Source organism: Temnothorax longispinosus, chromosome 10 (genome assembly GCF_030848805.1).
Source record: "Temnothorax longispinosus isolate EJ_2023e chromosome 10, Tlon_JGU_v1, whole genome shotgun sequence".
NCBI classification, from domain to species: domain Eukaryota; kingdom Metazoa; phylum Arthropoda; class Insecta; order Hymenoptera; family Formicidae; genus Temnothorax; species Temnothorax longispinosus.
Window position 1 is genome coordinate 7,821,551 of NC_092367.1, and position 20,805 is coordinate 7,842,355.

At 44.1% G+C, this 20,805-nt stretch overlaps 2 protein-coding genes across 5 annotated transcripts in view; both read left to right on the forward strand.

The window, feature by feature from the left end:
* The window catches only part of LOC139820471 (rho GDP-dissociation inhibitor 1-like), a 21,276-nt gene continuing 471 nt past the window's right edge, over positions 1-20,805 (forward strand). Inside the window, exons 1-5 of one of the 4 annotated variants that reach the window (XM_071790783.1) lie at positions 1-260; positions 1,460-1,648; positions 2,251-2,475; positions 2,668-20,492; positions 20,547-20,608. In XM_071790783.1, coding sequence (XP_071646884.1) covers positions 1,462-1,648; positions 2,251-2,475; positions 2,668-2,867 — 612 coding nt within the window. In that variant the 5' untranslated portion in view covers positions 1-260; positions 1,460-1,461 and the 3' untranslated portion in view covers positions 2,868-20,492; positions 20,547-20,608. Of the gene's footprint in view, positions 261-301; positions 560-1,459; positions 1,649-2,250; positions 2,476-2,667; positions 20,609-20,805 lie in introns of those variants that run through there. The other 3 variants (XM_071790782.1, XM_071790781.1, XM_071790784.1) reach the window with 3 other exon arrangements.
* Positions 10,279-20,805, forward strand: part of Singed (fascin domain-containing protein singed) — a 20,077-nt gene continuing 9,550 nt past the window's right edge. The window contains exon 1 of the mRNA XM_071790766.1: positions 10,279-10,422. The gene's annotated coding sequence lies outside the window, so the exon portion shown is untranslated. The remainder of the gene's footprint in view (positions 10,423-20,805) is intronic.

The following is a 20,805-nucleotide window of genomic DNA, read 5'->3' on the forward strand; positions in this document are numbered from 1 at the left end:
GGATACGCGGAGACGCGTCCGCGGGAGGCTCGCGCGACATAACCTTCATCCGAACGCGCCTGACTTCACGCGGCCGCAGGAAGTACCCGCCCTTCCGTGCGCGCCGCCATGTTGCCCGTGTCTTCCGCTCGGCGAAGCGCGAGACGGAGGGGCGGATTAACAATCTGCCGATAATCCGGTGCGGATTCCCGCGAGACGCGAGGGCCGGTCGCACTGTGGTAAAAGCCGCCTGTCACGAGCCGAGTCAAAGGGAGCCGACGGTAAGTGTTCGCGGACAGTGCCGGGACACCTGGGGCGTGCCGGGCGAGGCGAGAGAGAGATCCACCGTCACCGTCGTCTCGGCGTCCTCCTCTCCGGCCGGAGTTTATCCAGCGGGAGTCCGTCTCCCGGAGGGAGAGAGAGAGAAAGAGAGTGTTCCTCTCCGAGTTCCCCGACTTCGACGGGCTCCCTGTTTCTCGGAGCTGTCGCCTTTCAGCCGCGCCGTATATCGCGTCTTCCGGGGCCCCGAGACGGGAAAAGAGGAAAAGACATGAAATAATTCGCTCCCGAATCAAGCGAGGTATCGGAACCGGTTTCGGAGCATTTTGGAGTCTCGGAGCCCCGAGGCTCGGATTCCGATGTCGTAGCTGCGCGAAAATGCGTCTTAATACACGCCAGGGAGCGACGAGCGCTCTTCTCGACGCCTCGGGCGGCCTCGCGCGAGTTTTCGTTCGCGAATCGGGCGAGAGCCGAGAAGCGTGAAAAGAAAGATATGAGAGAGAGGGAGGGAGAAAGTAAGAGAGAGCATAACAAAAGGAACTTCGGCTAGTCGCTTTACTCCGCTTCCCCGCGGATGCGCTTTCCTTATCTGCACCTTACTGCACCTTTTCCTTTTCCTTTTCTATTTCATTTCAAACGTCAAAAAGTGCAACACGCTGCAGCTGCGAGGACCTCCCCCTTTTTTCCTTTTAATCTCTTTTTTTTTATGTCCGATTGTGTATCCATTATCCACTTTATTTCAAGTGCGTGAAAGTGTAGATCGGCACAGACGTCCTCTTGCTCCGCGAGCGCACACCCGTCTCGTTCCGAGGTGCGGAAGGTGCAGGCGGCAGATTGAAGGATCTTCCGCTGGTTTCTGTCATTACGCGCGGCCGTCCGATCGATTTCTTTTTCTCTCTCTCTCTCTCTCTCTCTCTCTCTCTCTCGCACTCTCACCTCCCTCGGAACTTTCTATAAATATTCTGCCGATATATACGTGATGTGAGATGTGATACGCGCGCGCTTTTCCGCCCCGCTCAGCCCCGCTGTTCCGTCGCGAGACGCGCCGCCGTTGCCCGCCGAATCCCCGGAGTTTCCAGACCGGATAGCAGATCTCCGTGTTCGCGCGATAACACACGCGTCCCCTCACCCTTTCCTCCCACTGTCTCTCTTTCTTCGCAAGTCTTTTTACATATATATCTTTCCTGGTTTGAACGTGTAGCGATGTCTGACCCTACGGGTGATCATGTAGATGCGTTGGACGCCGAGGAGCCGGACGTGGAGTCCAGTTACAAGCCTCCGCCGGAGAAGTCCATCGAGCAGATCCTGGAGGCGGACAAGGAGGACGAGAGTCTGCGCAAGTATAAGGAGACGCTTCTCGGGGAAGCTAAGTCCGGCGGTATCGTAGTAGGTGGGCATTCACTTTCATAAACTTAAAGTGTAAAATTTGTTTTCAATTATCGTCATTACTGGGTCCAATTTTCGAGTTTCGCGAAAATTTGACTCCACAATTTTTCTCTCAAATTTTATCCAAATGGATTGTAAATCCATAAGAATCCTCTATAATTTATATATGTACATATATCTGTACCTTAGAGGTAAAGAATTGTATCTCGATTATTGTAAATTTAGAGAAAACAGAATTTAAAGTTTATTATTTTTGTGAAAATTTCCAATACGACTTTTTCTAAACATTCTATCTTAGTAATAATGAACATAAGATCCTTTAGCATTATACAATTTGAGCTCCTGATATATTGGAAAAAGTAAATTAACTCTCTCCATTTTGATAAAATTGAAGATACAATTCTTTATCTCTAAGGTACAGATATATAGATTTATTTTTTATAATATTAAAGAAAATCTGTTTTCTCTTCCCACATTTATATGTCATTGAAAAATTATCATACGGCAATTCTATTCAAAATGTAGAAAAAAGATAATTGACTCTCTCTCTCTGCAATATACAGTAGGAGTGACATGACATTTTAAATAATTACACGATTCTCGTAGATGCTAACGATCCTAGAAAGGTAATAGTGAAGAAATTGGCGCTATGTGTCGCCGATCGGCCGGATATGGAGCTGGACTTGACCGGCGATTTATCACAGCTGAAGAAACAGACGTTTATCATCAAGGAAGGCGTGAGCTATAGAATCAGGATCGACTTTATTGTGCAACGGGAGATCGTGCATGGATTAAAATACGTTCAAAAGACTTATCGCCTTGGCGTACCTGGTACGTACTCTTTACTTCTCGCTGTTCCGTATCTGACGAGTAAGGACGTCACTCGTGGTCAATTATAATAAATTCGATTTCTTGTGTGTTAACGCTTCTAATGCAAATTAGGAGTTACGGGTAAATGGAATAGCCAATAGTTCGACCGTGTAGAGTATGATAGGGCTTTATATCTATGATTTTTTGTTGCAGTTGACAAAATGACGCATATGGTAGGCTCGTATCCTCCTAAAACAGAAATACAGTCCTACACCACTCCAGCTGAGGATGCACCAGCCGGCGTCGTCGCGCGGGGCTCTTACAGCGTCAGTTCTCTCTTCACAGACGACGACAAGCACGAGCACCTCAAGTGGGAGTGGGCGTTCGAGATCAAGAAGGATTGGAAAGACTAAAGGTTGTCCTCTACTCCATTTAGAACACATAAATCGGAGAGACGATAATTTACAATTCCTAGCCTTACTACACTTCGCGAGTAATGATTAAGGACGTAAAATGCCAAAACACAGAGTTGGATGGATGATTTTTAATATCCTTCAGTTATGGTCGACACGCGTTGCCATAACAATTGCTTATACATATTTTACGTAATAAAGGAGAAAGAGAATATAATCGGTATTTATTAAGTTTTCTTCGTAATTGATTAGATATTCGATTATAGAAATAGTATTCGAGAATTACGAAGTACACACACACACACATACATATATATATACAACACACCATATTTTAATCACTAGTACAAGCAGACAGCAGTAGTAAAATGATTTAAGCGATACATGATGTGACAAACCGGTATTCCCGGACAAATTAGATGCGTAGCGAGTGAAATTTACAGAGCCAACGGCGTTGATTCATTATATATACTATATATAATTACTTATTAAAAGTAAAAAGTGCTCTAAAGTATTTAGATATTTGTACAACATGGTTTTCGGAGGGCAATCAGACTCTGCTCAAATATTTTGTACGTTTATCACATATTTGTCACTTTCTACAGTGCGTAAAATTATATATGCTCTATTTACTATTTAAAAAAAAACTGGTGAGAGGGGTTACAAAGAAAAGCTATAACGCTTCTGTTCTTTACTTCTACAGATATTGAGATATCTGTAAAAATGCAATAACTTTCGCGCTCTGAAAGATTTTACACAAACTGCGTATATCATAATGTATATTTTAATTACAGTAATTACTCTCGCAAGCGAAATAGATTCTAACTAGATTTCTCGTGAAACAACGCACCTCTTCCAGTTTTCACGGAGATTCTTATCGGATAATGATGTAAATCATACATGTGTGTCTCCCCGATTGAAAGTTCCGACAACCATGTTTCTTCGCGGAGAATATATCGTAGCGAATGTGTTAATCTCGCAATGCAATTAGAATTGTTGAGAAAACCCTAATCACCCCCAGAAACGCGCACGTCACATCGTCAGCTGATCCGTGTATAAAAAAAAACAAAAAAAAAAGTGTGTATAACGTACGGCCGTACAGTGTTAGAGTGTGTGGCGTTTTTTCGATAGTCACGTAACGGTCGATCGTATAGGCTAGGCATTGCCGTGCATTTGTATAATAATGAGCGACGACGTGAAAAGAAGAATATATAATTAGAATAGACGTTTTGTACCTTTGTTATACGAGCTTCACGAGAGAAACAAATAGATCGAGAATAGTTACCTCATTGGAGAAAGTGGGGCGCGAAGTATATTGATATACGCCTAGATAAAATCGAGCCGTCTCGCATTTTCTTTTCCCATTCAGATTTCAAGTCGTCATATTTTTCCATTTACGCGTGACCATAGTCGCGTTCCGATTGTGCCCTCACGATAGTGTCTTATATATCGTCAAACAGAAGTCACCCCCAGCTTTTCTTTTTTTTTTTAATGCATTCGTACCTCGTAAATGAAGAGAGAAAGAAAAAGAAAGAGAGAGAGAGGAAGAAAGAAAGAGAGTAGTCTTGGAGATGCCTGGAATTAATTAAACTTGAGATTTGTGTGTACTTCATCGTGCTTTGTATACCATGTGTATTCATTTGTTATTATATGGCGCAATATACCTATTGTACGCGGCGAATGCGATGATTGTATAGCAAAATATACAACTTATGTCAATACTCCCCCTCGCCTCTGTTTGCCTCACCGTCGATGTTCCGCTCGTAGTTTTACACGCGGCTTTTTTTTATCTTTAGATGTAGATTAACGTGCATTTTTCTTCTCTTGCCGAATCATACCGTTGAGAATTTTTGGAAAAATCGAACGATCGTCAAACCCGCGATACAAAAATTAAACGTGATTTGTTCGAAACGAGACATGTATCTTCGTGTGAAAATATGATGTTTTATTTTTAGAAGGAGTTATACGCCGATCGATACTCGATGCGACGTCCTCGGGTCTTCTATAAATATCTCTCGGAGCAAATTGGGATTGTCGATATCGTACATATCGCGTTTTACATGGATTAGATTTACATCGTTCGTTGCATGCCACCTGTATTTTGCAATAAAATACTGAAGAATCGAGGACATGCTTGCGAAATCGGTTTGACGAAATATATTTAAAAAGAATAATAAGCTAAAGAGGAAACGTAATGTCTCCCTGTGTGTTTCATGGAAGCGAGACCAGACTCCGTGTGTTCTCGCCGCGAGGTATCTCGCTTTGTAATTAAATGTCTCGTTCGAGCATATTTGTATATGTTTATCTCGTAAACGTAGCCAGATACAGATCTCGTTCATTCGGATTCGCTTTCCCGAGATGTTTACACCCGCCTGAAATCGTACATGGATTCGCAATGGGTATTCGTCGCCGCCGGCGATGTCTATTGCGACCGCGACAACTCGGCCACGGTCACGGCCACGGTCACGGTCTACTCTCCGTCGCTTCTCTCTCTCTCTCTCTCTCTCGTTCTCTCTCTCACTCGCGCGCGAGCGTGCATTCTCTCTGCCGGTCAGCGAACTCTCAAGCCAACGCGTTCTCGCACCCATCGGGCGATGCGTGCACGGCGTTTGCGCGCCGAAGAACGTCGTGAAACGACACGACGAACGGCGCGCAGCTGTGGAGGATCCGCGGAAAGTGAAAAATCAATCTGCACCCTCCCCTCTCTCTCTTTGTTTCTCTCTCATAACGAGTACGCCGTTTTTGCATGCCGTTCCGCGCATGCAAAAGATGTACGAGCGGCGGATGTTTGGAGGTGATCCTCTCGCTTTCCCGGATAGTCAGACAATGTCCTCGTTAGAGCTCACTCGCTACCTTCCGAAACGAATGACGAATTTGATATAATCTCAAGTTCATTTTAATCAAGAATATCAAGATCTTGTTATTCATTAATTTAATTTAGTATTAATTTCTTATTTGTCTATTTATTTATCGCATCTGCGGCTCGAATTCTTTTCACGTCTTAATTCATGTAACGATATTTTATTCTGTCTTCTCCCTTTTCGCGCCGGCTCTTTCTAACAATATAATAATTTATATATTATACTGTTTTATTCTTGCGTAAGGAATCAGAGTGTGTTAATTAATGCGATTAGAGTTGGAATTTTAGCCCGATCTCATTTTTCAAGATTGTCTCGAAATGTTGCATGGTTTTCATCAATTGAACGAAATCTTAGGGCCCAAGGACCAGGCTCGGGACGATCTTGAACATAAGATAGGGCTACAATTAGTGCGAGTGCCGTTCGGGGATAGGAAGGAAAGGGAAGACATTAAACCTTTCTGGGATTTCGAGGGCAGCGGGAAAATCGAAGGACTCGCGCAGGGTGTGGCGTCCTGCGCGCATATTCGATCGGAGACCACCATAACGTTAACGTAGCCATCGGCGTACGCTACACTGTTAAATTCGTATAGTGTCAAATTATACTCACTTTGGGTCATTTTTTATCATTCCTACTCAATATGTCGTTAATTTAGCTAAACCAATAGAGTTGAAATATAATACTGTTTTGTGTTGAAATAATAAATTTCGACACATATTAAAATATTTAATTATAATGAAATTTTGTATATAACTGTAATTTTTTGCATATAATTAATATATCTATTTTTATTTTCTTATTTTTTAATTATTAATTTTTCTGTTTACTTAAAATATTTTAAATTATCTTTATATTAATAATTTTTTATATAAATATCATATTACACGTAGTTTAATATGATAGTATTTAAATCAAGGTATTTAAATTTCATCTCCTTTAATATTTAACAGTGTATCGTGTACGCGGTGAGATAAAGATTTATCATAACGAGCGTGACATGACCGTTATGATAACAATCAAGTAAATAGAAAATGTGCCAATACACTGTTGAGCCGGATCTTTCGTGCCTAATAATAGACACATCTGCGTGAATTTATCTATTGTATCTTTCGCTTAGCGAACGATGATGATTTATCGTAATACGACGGGGATCGCGGGAGGCCCGCTAACGACAGCTGTTCCCCGAAAGCTAATGTCATTAGGTTTCAGCGTTATTGGCTTCTCGTCGCGTCCCGAATGTCGTCGACGCGATCGCGAACAATGTATGAACCGCGGCAAGATTCGTTTTCGTCAAAACGCCACACGTTGAGATAAGCGAATTCTAAAGAGAGCCTCGAACCGCCGAGCATAAAAGACGCTCTTTGTTACCACTCGGCGTCTCGCTGCTCTCGATTTAAAATTTTGTTGCACAAAACTGTGCACACGCGATTGTGCAATAAAACGTCGCATTCGGCCGGTCAGCGGGAATTCGGGCGTTGCGAGAGAGTCCGCCGCTGAACCGGCGGTATTGCCCGGCGTCTTTCGTAAATTGAGCGCGCGATTCTCGCGATTCTCTCCGATCGGATCGCAAGATAAGATTTCCGGGTAGTCGAGCGAGCCGCCGAAACGTCGACGAGGATGCACGTCGTCAGCGAGTTTCGGCGACGACGACGCGGTTCCGAGAATCGCGCGCGCGCGCGTTTCGTGATGCACTCACGGTATGCCCGGTTATTATACGGAGCTGCGTTGTTCCACGGATCGTAAACGCGTCGTAAAGAGAGATCGTAAAATCGACGATCGCGGAGGAGTTCAGTTAGCGAATTGATCTCTCTTTCTTGACGATAAACCTCGATAAACCTCGCGAATTCGTGCCGTCTTCAATCCATCGATGAAGATTAACTTTAATCTCGGTTCAACTTACTTTTGTCTTTTTCTAATAAAAGTAAATTAAATCGAGATCAAAGTTAGTCCACATTGGCAGAAATGGACGTCAATTATAGAACGAGTTTCGTTTGTTTTGAATTTCGCCGCGTAGATTAACTTTAATCTCGGTTTAACTTACTTATATTATTAGAAAAAGATAAAAAGTAAGTTTAAACCGAGATTAAAGTTAATCTGCATCGCTAGAAATGGGCATAATAAGTCAACGGAGAGACGTTCTCTTCTTATATACAGTTGTCGTATATATTTCAGGAATTTATAATTCATAGTTTTTAGCTTGCAGTTTATAAAAGATACTTCATGCTTCTCATAGTTCTGAATATAATTTGGAAACGTTGAAGAGCACGGCAAAGGCCGCTGAGACGATCGTGAAATCGAGGAGCGGGGAAAAGAGCGCGAGCGGCGTATTGCGTATCGCGAACTTTAACGCGTTGTCGAACACAATTCTCCGCGGCGCGATAAAACGAGCGAGATGAGGAAGAGCAGGCGGAAGGATGTAAAAGGGTGGGAGGACGCTTTCGCTGAAAACGACGGCGCGTTTCCGGAAAGCGGAGCGATTCCGCGAGCGCGCGGAGGCTCTTGTTAGACACGCTCGAAAAAGCCCCCGACTCCCCGAGCCAGATCAAATTAAGTCGCGGCTATCCGACTTAATTAAGGGAATAGGCCTTTTTAATTGGCAACTCGGCCCGAACGGCTCGAAGCTCGTATAACGGGACGCCCGTTCGCCGCGGGTTGATGCGCCGCGGCCGGACCCGGCGAGATTCGACGGGACTTAATGAGCGGTGAACCATTAACCGTTAACGAGAACCCTCTCCTAAAAAAAAGGGGGGAAGAGGGTTTCGCCTGCGTGTCCGAAAACTTTTCTGAAAATCGCGAAGTAGGGAAACTATCCGGAAACTATCGGTGACCTTCCGCAATGTGGATTCAGTTAAAGTCGACAAACTTTTAATTGCAACGGCATCGAGATCAATTAATGAGCTCGGAATGCAGCGAATGAAAGATAGAGACGTCGCGCAAACATGTTCTCGCGTGTTTCTATGTGTCATAAGTTTGATATCAGAAAACGGTGGAGGAGAGAGAGAGAGATAGAGAGGAGAACGGTGGATCTCTTCGTCGTTGACGATGCGACGATATCATTGTTTCGCGCGCTTTAATTGAAACGCGCTCATTAGGGGAGATCGCGTTACCTACTGTTAAATATTAAAGGAGGGAACTTGAACCAATACACCTTGAGTTAAATAACGTTTTACTTTTAACTACCATGTGGGTCGTATTTCAACTCCATTGTTTAAGTTTAAATTAACGACAATATTAGTAGTGGAATAGTGTTAAAAATCACTCAAATTGAATATAATTTGGCCCTAGAAGTTTATCAGTGCCGAGTCAGGTCGGAAACCCGTTCATCAATTTGGATCTCCGCTCGCCGGAGATCCGCGCGCATCTCGTATCCGTCGGACCGGTTCCGGTTCCGGATACGATCCTGATCATGTATTATTATGAGATTTTTGGGAATGGTCGGCTGGGGTGAGACTGGTCATGTATTTTTTTTTTTTTTCTAACGCTCGTAAAAGACAGGGGCATCCCACGGCATACTCGACGTTAATCTCGCCCCCGGAGCTCGAAAATAACGCGGAGTCGCTATCGCTGTCGTATCGCTGGCCGACCGGCCGGCGCGGCGCGAGGACCTCGGACGAGGTTCACCGCCCCTACGAAAACCTAACCTAACCGCTGACAGTTCGATGCGCGTTCACCCTTGCGCGCTACCCCTCCCCTCTCTCTTTCTCGCGCTCTCTCTCTCTCTCTCTCTCTCTCTTTCGTTCAACTCCATGCCGAGTCAGCTGCGAGCGATGGGCCTGGACCGGTTTCGACTTTCGACTCGCTCGCGTCCGTCGAACAAGTACCGCGCGCACTTGTCTAAAGGGATGAGAGGAGCAAGGGGATGCCTGAATTCCCAGGTTGCTCATGACATCCAACGGCAGGTACCCGTGTTCCATCGCGCGTTATTAATCCCTGCCTCTCTTCAGATTCGCGACGCTTCGCGGAGTCGTCTCTGCAATTTTACCGAGAATATGAACCAAATGGAGAACGCTAATTGCAAGATGCGCGAAATGATACGCGCGGGATCACGTCCGTTGATATTTTTTCCTCGACAAAAGCTCAAATGATCACGGTTCTTTTTATTCATTAAAAAAAGGGTGTTCTCAGCGTTCGAGGTCTTCCTCTCCGCGCGAGGGTGTCGTCGCCATCGCTAGAGAGCCGGAGCGGAGCACGGCCTCCCCACCCTCGCGCGCTCCCGCGTCGTCGCGACGGGGCGTCGGGGCCTGCCTGCCCGCTGCCTAGGAGCGGCGCGGCGGGCCTCAGCAGTCAGCTCAGCTTCGCTCAGTACACTCAGTAGCGTGACGAGCGTCGATCCGCGTGTGGTACGAGCGTGTGGTATAAGCGTTGCGCGCACCTCTCGCGAGTGCCGGCTGGCTCCTCTTCGTTCGCTCTCGCGACGTCCGTCGTTCTCCCTCTTCCGCCTCCCTGCTCGCCCTCCTCGTCGTCGTCGCCGTCGCCGTCTTCGCCGTCTTTTCTCGTCTCTCTTCTCGCGCGACGAAACCGAGACGCGGCCGAGTCGAGTCGTAGTCGAGTACGTGCCGGGACCGAGACGTGTGTGTGCCGTCGATACGCTCGGAGGTGCCAAGCGGCAGGAGCGAACGCTCGAGGGAAGCAGAACTCCGCGGTCAAGGAGAGCGGAAGCGGACGGAAGAAACAGAGAGAGAGTGAGAGAAAAGGAGGTAAGGAGAAGCCGGCGGTTTCAGCTTCCTGCTCGTGCTTATCGGCGGAACGCGGCGAACCGACGACGTCGCGAATTCCGGCCCCCGGATAACGCGAGCGTCCCGGCCCCGGCTCCGTTCTTCCGAACGTATAGGATTTCCTCCAGGGGGAGGGGTGGAGGGATGAACGCCTGAAAACAATAACAACGCCCTGAACCGCCGGGGATCCGAGCGCAACGCTCGTCTTTTAAATGCCCTCGCGCGAGGAACGGGTTTTCCAGCCGCCCCCCCGGCCCCCCGCGACGCTCCTCTCCTTACCTCGGGCCGGTATTGCGTAGTAGGTGAAGGTTCAACACCCCTCTCGGCGACAAAGGGCGCGCGACTCTCCTTCTCGAGAGTTTCTCGACGCGAACGACGCGACGTCGCGACGTAAACTCGAGCGTCGGGTCGCCAACACGAACGCCACGACGTACGTTACCCTTCTTGTGTATCTTTTAGAACCTTCGAAAGGCTGTAACCGAAGTACAATGACCGAAGTCCTATACTTGTATCTTTATATTAATTCAACTTCAATTGTTCTAACTTAATCGTTCTAACGTAAGTCTATTATCAGTTACTCCCGAAGGTTTTTCACGAAGAAAAAGTCGACCCCTAATAGATAAGAAGATGCGCGAGAGACGCCTCGATCCCGCTCCGGCAAAAGTTAGGATTTAAATCAAGCGATTAGATTCGTCAGATGAAGGCAAAGTCTCGGAGGCCAAACGGGAGAACAAAGCTTCAACCTCGGGACTCATCCCAGTGGTCTTTTAATCAACCGCGATCCAGGGCACCCCTGTACTTCGTTTACGATCTAGGAAGAGTCGCCCGGTCGTCGGTCTTAACGCAAATGGCATCCCCCGGCGGCAGGAAGGCGGCGGACAACTCGATTTACCCGAATTCGGGCCGCGCGAGTGTTGAGCAGGCAGGACGCCGCGACTCCCGGCAGCAAGACGAGAACGCGTTCGGGAACCCTGCGTAAATCCCGCGGGAGAGCTTGCGCAGCCCTCGAAGGGCTCGCGCCGCCGAGGGTCAGTTCCCATGGAGACCGTGAGCCGGAGAGCCCTTCGAGAGGCGGGCGGGCGTACGAGCACTTGGCCCGGCGCGAGCGGCGTGAAAATTGCCCTGTCGACGCGGCGCCCGCGCCGCGGCCTTCGCTACTATTTTTACCGGCCTTCGCGTGCGACAGCGGGGGTTGCGAGGGAGGCTCGTTTTCGTGCGGAAGCGCCGGGTGGTGAGTCACCCGACGTTGTGCTTCGACTTCTCTTCGTTTTGCCTGCCTGCCTGCCCGCCTTGTCCGCCCGCCCGCTGGGTGGGGTCGGGCCCGGTCGAAACGTAAAGGGCGCCGCGCGATGTGACACATCGACGCTCCAAGGGAGAAGTAACCGGGAAGAAAAGGAAGACGGAGTCGATTCACTCCTCTTCTTATCTTGTTTCGCCCCCGCGCTTTCCGATCCCGTGAGAATCGATTTGTTCTATTCGGCTGCACTGTCAAATATTAAAAGATGAAATTTAAATACCTTGAGTTTAATACCTTGAGTTAAATAACATTTTATTTTTTATTATCATGTATGTATACAATTTTTTATCTTACACAAAACATTATTATTTCAACGCCATTGGTTTAGTTAAAATTGAATAGAAGCAGTGGCCACTTATGTTGGAATGGTTAAATGGTTAAAAGTGACTCAAATTGAATATAATTTGACAGTGTTATCCGCGGTCCATTAGCTCCGGTTTTCCTTCCATTCTTTAATCAGAATCGTAGTCGAGATTTGCATGTATAAGGGTATATAGCGTTTGAAACACATGTATTTCTTACAATGAATCAAAGAAGATGCTATTTTCGGTCTTGGTAGCCTAATAATAATTTAATAAGCTTCTGTGTGAATTTTGTATCGAATACTTTTTTTTAACTCAGTAAACTGCGCGCCTATTATTTACAATGCTAATAAGAGTTTTTTAAATCTGTAAAGATTTTATTGCCAGGTTTTCGAATCCGGAAATGTATTTTTAATTGCGTAGACACGAGCGCTCGATTCTTTTTTTTCTCTTCGGGTGGCCTTTAATGTCAACTTGGGCCCCTTCACGACGGAAGGGTCAAGAGGCTTGATCAGCGCTCTTGAGTGTACCCGTCGAATTAAATGCGCCAGTGGATTCGTTAACGAAACGTTTGTCCCCCCGAGACCCTCGACAGATTCTGTCACTTGCGTATAGGGCAGCTAATTACACAACGAGTAAAACGACACATTCTCCTTTATTGCTGGACGCGTTTTTCTCATCTTTCACGAAACGCACGATTTATGAACACGTACTAAAAATTACATTAAGATTCCTCTTATCTGCGTCTTGCGCGTTTCTCGTTTAAAATAGAAATGAAAAAAGTGCTTTATACGATGAAATAAGATATGCCCTTTCGGGGACTCGCGTCGACGCGATTGTCAGCCAAAACAAAGTCCATTGATAGCGCGTTATTGTGATGCGAAAAGGAATAAATGTCTAGAATAAATATGTAACGTCTGGGGGCTGGCGCTATCGCCGCGAGATTAATGCGCCCCCCGATTGTGTGCGTCCGTGGGAGTAATAACCACGCGGCCATTTAACTCGTTCGTCGTTAAGGCGGGGTGCGACGAATCCCAGGTACTACAAAGCGTTATTTTCACAACTGCTCCGTGTCTGTCGTTGCAATAAAGAAAGAAAACCGTTTTAACCCTTTATGTGCGCAGCTTTGCACACGTACGAAGCGACTTTTCGATGCTCCGTGATGCTCTCCCTTGTGAAGTTTGAACTGAAAACGCGCAACTTTGCACGTCTGGTAAGGGACCTTCTCCAAAGCCCTTTTGGCCCTTCTTTCTCTTCTGTGGATGCGGGAAGGTCCAGAAAGTCATTATTTATTTTTAAAAATACTCAGAAAAATTGCTACGAAAAATGAAGGATTAACGACTTTGACAATTTTATTGACGTTAGTCTTCTGAGTCCGAGAACCGAATTTGAATTCGAAGTATTCTAAAAATACTCAGAATGCTATGAAAAATTGTGCATTTAAGGGTTAAAAATAATTTTGGCGATTTTATTGGTGCATTTTGTGAGTCCGAGAACCGAATTTGATTTGAAATATTCTAAAAGTTTCGTCATTGGGACTCGAGCTTTATTAATAAACCCCACCTCGCGCTGCATATTTTCACCACAATAGCAACGAGTTAAATGCAAGGAGAATTGTGCACGCTCGTGCGGTGGGTAATTTAGAAGTTGCACTTTACACCTTTGCTCCGTCCTTCCGCTCGACGCAAAAGGGAATGCGCGATTCTGCGACGACATAACGCACTCAGAACTAGTTTAGAACGGTCGGCTTTCACCAGCGTCGGTTAAACTTTATAATAACGCGGCTTGGCAATTTTCAAATTATAAGGAGAAAGTGCAATCGCCATTCGACTGTAATTATCAAGACTGTAATTACGAAGATGCGCTCTCGGCCGTAATGTGCAAATATATTTTCAAATACGTTTTCACTCGTTTTGATTTAGAAAAAAAAAAGAAAATTTAAGGCAAACCTTACCTTTGCCTTCCCGGATAGGAAAAGACCGAGAGTCGCGCCAATTAAATTCAATCGGAATCGTATCCATAAATAGCGAGCGGATCGCATTCCGAGTGGACTCGAGTAGCACAAAAGCGATCATGGATTACGTATTATTCTCGTCAAAGCTAAACGAGGCGGACACTGTTACGTCGCTCCTCGCGCCGACGACGTTTTATTGCAGCCGCAGGTTTAGGACGCTTTGTAACGCTCCGAACGAGCCGCACGCTCGGCCAAATTTACCCTGACAGTCTCTCGACGCGTTAGGAACGTGTCTAACGAACGGCTGAAGGAACGCATCTAATTACACCGAGACATTTAATTTTACAATTAACGCGTCGCGCCGTCCCGGCGGATGCGCAATCTTTCGTCAACCGACCCGAGAATCTAAAATTATATATATAAGGTCGCAGGCTTTGAAGGGTGGGACACCCTATGCACGGATAAATTGGAGTACGTAGCGTGTGGTAATTGAGTATCGCAATTGTCGCGATCATCCAAATTGCAGACGATCAACCGGAGAACGCGATTCGTGTTGCCGATCGTTCGATCGTCGCGGACGGACGGCTCGAAGCAGCCGCGCTATCACGCACTCAACGTTACTTAACCATCATCGCGACGGGCATTTGCGAAAGTCATCCGACGGCAAAAAGGGTCCGCGGCAGGCGTGCAAGCGTGCAAAAAAATGAGAGAAGGAAATGCGAGCACGCGCGAGAGTCGCGCGTACCGCGCCGGTTTCTTGCCGTAGATTTTTCGCGGACAGGTCGCGGCTGCAACTTTCGCGCGGAATCGAAAAATTTCGCTCAAAGTTCTGTCGCTCGTTCGGTAATTTATATTACTACATATTACGTTAATAATTTAACTCTACGAAAAGGACTTTACGTCGCTGTAAAGTCCGAAAATCGCCAAAATTCGATCGACATTTTTTAAATTTTCTTGTAGATATCAGTTTTTACTTCGGACTTAAAATTATAAAATAATCTTTAATTATTACCTCCTCCTTTAGTCATAAAAGCACATTCATGGTTTCGACATAAGAGGAATGATATGTGAATGTGTAACTTTAGAGTTACACATCATAGAAAATTAATATGCATCGTATCTTATACATATATTTTGATTCTCTTCAAGCGTGCTCCGCGTCACGAAAAGCGCTCATCGTAACAACAGAATTCTGACGCAACAGAATTACGGCAGATCGTCCAAAGTGGGCCTCGTACAATCCTCGCGAGATCACAAACGCCTCGGGTAACGGGACGATCGTGAAAATTTCTTTCCAGCTGATCTCCTTCGGATACACGTCTGTGGCCGTAAGGCGAGCGATGTACACACACCTCGTACATTACGCGAACGAAATATATCGGTTTATCGCCGTGTATCGTTACGTGATGTAGGGATACCGGACGTCTGTGTAGTACCGTTCGTTACATCCTCGCACCACGCGGCTCGACACGGATCTTGCCCGCGGCGCTCTCTTTCCTCTCTTTCCTCCGTTTTTATTTACACTTATAATCTCTCGCGCCGACGGCGCGGTCCTCTTTCCACGACGCATTTCCGGACGCGTTAACGGATTCCGTTGCCGGCGAGAGCCGGACGCGGACTCGCTCGCGGGCGCTCGCGTGACTTCATCGCCGCTCCGCGCCGATCCCGTCGGAAGCAGCTCTCGGCTAAATCGCACGAGCGGGCAGCTCACGCTCGAGCGTATAAAACACACCGCGGATTTTCTCCAATTAGTGCCAATATCTCGGAACGGGAATGCGAGCCGCGGCGCCATTCCCGCGATAATTCGGAGGTAGGAGCAATTAATTAAACGCCCGAACGTATATATTAGTCCTTTTTATCGAGTTAAATATTTTAGCGGTCGTCGTTCTCGTTTCGGTTATAGAATTTTCACGGAGCGCGCGGTGTGTCGCTTCTTTTTACATTTTCCACTGATTAATTAGTGCAGAAGTCGGCAAACCGCGGCCCGCCGCCTGTAATTATTATATTTTGAATTTTATTTAATAAAAAGATTGTGGGAATTTTGTTTTCCTCTCTTGTTACGCAAGTAGTACTTACGTAACATTTTGGATCTTGCTTCTTTTGGCCTGTAAAGTCTAAAATAGTTTTTATCTCGTTTCTTATACGGAAAAGATTTTTCGATACGCCAATCTCTGCACGAGAGAGATAGGGGAGTACACACGTATTCTTTCCTTGTACATTTTGAAAATTTTTTAAATAATTAATACATTGATTCACACGGCGCTCAATTTTTTGTAAAGATACAATATAAAACAAAATAAAAAAACCACAACGCTAAAACGAGACATGCACTGTTAAATTCGTATAGTGTCAAATACTTAATTTGAGTCATTTTTAACAATTCGTCACTGATCCTACTCGTTAATTTAACTAAAACAATGAAATTAAAATAATTCCAGTTTTGTTTTCGGCACATGGTAATTAAAAATAACAATGTTATTTAACTCAAGGTATTATTATAGCAAAATTTCATCCTTTAATATTTAACATTCCTACGCGCGGGGATCTAGTTTTACTTAATCATATTACACGATATTTTGTACGCTTGTGACAATGAAAATTCCACAGTGAGACACAGCAGACATACACAGGACTCGCTGGAAGGTAACATCCGGTTAAACGTCATACCTATACGTATCGCTAGAGCGAATTTATCTAAAGGATACATCAGCTAGGTACCTACATTGGTATCGAGTAACTCTGTTACGTGTTTTCAAAGAAAAAGATTAGATACGGTAGAAAGGGCCGAGCGAGGCTGCAGATCGAGCGAGACGACGTGCATCATCGGTGTCCTCGGGCGATCGCCGGGTTCGGCCAAAGAACCCGCTTGCGGCTTTTCTTGGACCGATATCTGCTTCGCCATACGGCTCGCGTTGCTCGTCATATACGTTTGCGCTCGTAAAAGTGCCGGCGCACGCCGAGTTCGAGTGCGGTAAATTCGCGCCGGGTATTTATCGTTCTAAATCCGACCAGTTCGCGGATCCGCTCTCGAGTCCCTTTTATCGCCCTAACAGATGATTTATTTATCTATCGTTTATTCGCGGCACCAAATAGCAAGAGAATCAACAGCCCGTTGATACCTTCGATTTATGGAAGAATAAATAAAATGGATAATTTATTAATGAGATCGATCGAAAATTGATCGATCTAGCTCTGATTGATGAGCGATCCCAGTTCGTTCGCCGCGAGATCGAAGGCAGTTTGTCGATTTCCTTGCGATCGAGTCGAACGCGTCGCACGCGTCTTCGTGCTTCAACGTTGTCCTCGTCCGCGCTGCGGTTGAAAGTATTTCCGTTCGGGTTCGTGACGGGAAAATTTAAGAGCGAACCCACCCGACCGCGTTGACAAAGCGACGCCTGCTTTCACTGTTCACGCTTGTAGCTCGGAATTTTTGTGCCGGATAAAAATTATTTTTCACTCGCTGAATCATACCCGCGACGACCTCCCTCGAGATCGCGCGCGAGACGCCCCGAAATCGCGATATTTATGATAATAGAAAGCGTTAATAAGAGTTGAGAGGAAACAACCTTAGTGGCAATCAGATATTTAAACGTTTATCGTCGTTATGGATCCCTTCCAATTAATTTCTCATGTACAGCTTCCCACCCGTACGCGATGGAACACTGTTAAATATAAAAGGGTGAAATTTAAACCAATATCTTGAGTTAAGTATAGCATTTTATAATTTTTAACTACCATGTCGAAATTTATTATTTTAATATCTGTGAAACAGCATTATTTCAACTTTATTGGTTTAGTTAAATTTACATTGTTTAATTAAATTAACGACATATATTGAGTAAAAGCAGTGGCGACCTATAGGAATGGTTGAATATGACTCAAATTGAGTGTAATTTGACACTATGAATTTAACAGTAAAGCTGGGAGTAATTCTTAAATATCCTTTACAGAGTTTTGATTTGCGAGGAGAGTAATTGGGCTCAAATTACACAAACCGCTCTCTTTTTCGGCCTCTCTCGCGGTGAATCTTTCTGAAATCATCACGGTCACGCTCGGCTCGGTAAAGACCGAAGGAAAGAAGATTCCTTTCACGAGTTCAAGGAACTCCTCTGTTATTCCTGGGCGTAAAACGCTTTAAAGACACGTTGTGGGAACTTGGCTTCGGTGCGGGAAATTGGCGGCGCAACGTCCCCATAGTCGCTTTAATGCGCGATCTCCCGCGGATGGATATCGCGCATCGATCGCCACGTGAGACGTGAGTCCTGGGTTTCGGAGTTTCTCGCGCATCGCGAGATGGAATATAACATACACCGGTAGCCGGTTCAATGACACGTCGAGAGCGTTTACGAGCGACTACTCGTTTACGTTCTCTGCCACTTGCGGTAAATAGCTTCGAGCCGTAGCATCTCCGCGAATTAACTTTTTTCAGCGGCGAGTCTCCTCGACGAATCTCGGTGACGGAAATCGATTGCCAGATCGGATTAAGGACGCGAATCTCTTAAATGCGTCGATGTTTAGGACGTTCCGGGAGATAATCTTCTCGGGCTCGTCTTTCCAGGGAGTTTCAGGTGCGGATGTGGCGGGGCGAAGGTTGATACCCTCTCGAGTAAAGCGCTCCTCGCTCGGTTGAATTAACGGTTAAAACCGCAACCGGGTGGCGAATGCCATGATTTAACAGGCACGAATTGATCCTAAGTGACCGGCGAGAGATTCTCGAGACGCGCGACGATCGCCATCGTCATCGGGTGGCTTGTTGGAACAAACAAATAAATAAATATGTATGATGTACATAATAAAACTTATCTCTGATATGATATTTTAATGGTAAATAAAATAACATGAAAAAATGCGGATAGGGGAAGAGGGTTATAAATGACTAATGCAAAATATGCAAATTTTGCATTCGTAAATATTTAATTTACTCACTTATCGTTCATCTCTACGATTTTCTGTTCAGAAAATTCACAGTCTCGACAATTGCAACGAGACGTTATCAACGATAACGGCATGCAAACAAAATTCCTTTTTTTATAACAATAAGTTACTGCAGCTAAGTAGTACACCGGAAGAATGATTGTATTTTATTTGTCATATTGGAAGAATTGTATTTGTACTTGTTATATTACGGTGCGCTTTTGATTTTATAATTTGATTTTATAAGTCTTCGCTTTTATTCTTGTTTATTTTATTTGATTTATCTACTATCTGAATAATAAAATGTTATACGATGTGTTTTACTTTTTATTATTGAAATACGTGCGCCTATAATTTTGCTTAGAGCTTGTCTTCCTTTTGCTCTTAGAGCTAAAAGAAAATAAGAAAAATTTTAATTCTGAAATAATTTTAAGAAAAGCACATAAAAAAATCATAATTTTAGAATTTTCGGCGTAACTGAAATAATTAAAAACAAACATTTAAATTGAAAGTGTAAGCGTGTCAGATTCTTTTATTTTTATAAAATTGATAAAAATTGTTAACAAAATAATTAATAATTTGTTGGTGGATAACATCGGAATAACTTCAGTACTCTGAATTTAATAATGTTAGACGTAGTTTCTTTGACATTAATTATGTTTGTCATTTGGGCAACAACAATTGTAAAAAGATGGACAATAAAAACTTTAGTAGAAGATACCGACAGTATTTCTAATAATTCTGTTGATGCGAGTAATATTTTTCGTGCTGTTTCATTTTATTAGGTCACGATTTCTATATCGCTACATTTTGTCAACAAAATGATAATATTAAATCATGAAACGTGCTGCACGACGTGCATATAAAATTTTTTAAACGTTTTTCTTCTGACGCAACAAAGTTTGAATCGCTATAAAATAATCTTGCATACTTCCATATCAATGAGCATATAAAGCGTATAATAAAAATCCATATAATCGATACTTTTATATCGATATTTAGCAGTAGAAATAAAACTTTGATAGATTCTCTCTACGACATAGTTAAAAACATATTTTTTTATTATTTAAATGATTTTTTTGTAATATTTATTAATAACGTATATTATATTTTTATGTAATTCTCTTTCTAAAATACATTAATATTTTTAACATGTTTCTAAACACATTCATCTATAAAAATAATCGTTTGAAGATATTGACATCATATGAGGATATTTTTAAGAAAAATACTGACAATGAGTCATTAAAGCACACATTAACATTTTATATTTTCGATATATTTTATTATGTCGATAGCAGAGCACAATTTTTTGTATAAATTGTCAGTCAGCTTATATGGGAAGACACTAAACGTTACGTAATATAACGCAGTGATTTCAAGCGAAGAAATGAAGGTTGTAATTTTCTTATTCGGACTTGCGCTCCTTTGCGCAATTATCATCCCGACTAATGGAGGACCTATGGCCGATCCAGCTGCGAAAGCTTCTCCAGAATCTAATGCTTTTGCTGATCCTAAGGCCGAGTCTAAGGCTGAACCTTTTGCCGAAGCTTTTGCTCATGGTTTTGCCGAGCCTTTGGCCGAGGCTTTTGCCGAGGCTTTCGCCAACCCTAGTGCTCTAGCTGAAGCTTTGGCCGAGGCTTTCGCCAACCCTGTGTTTTGGCCAATCCTAAGTGAAAAGTTTGCTAAATAAGCTTTAAGGTACAATAGTCTAACCTCTTTAACTTAAACTGATTTAACTACATATCTTAAAAATATTGTTTATTACTCATTTATATAGTTGTCTATATTTTACAGTGTAAAGATAAGCAAATAAATTTTTTTATACTTTATAAATTTATGACTTAATTAATATTCATCGTTTATTGCCCATTGTTGGAAAAAATAAATAATTAAAA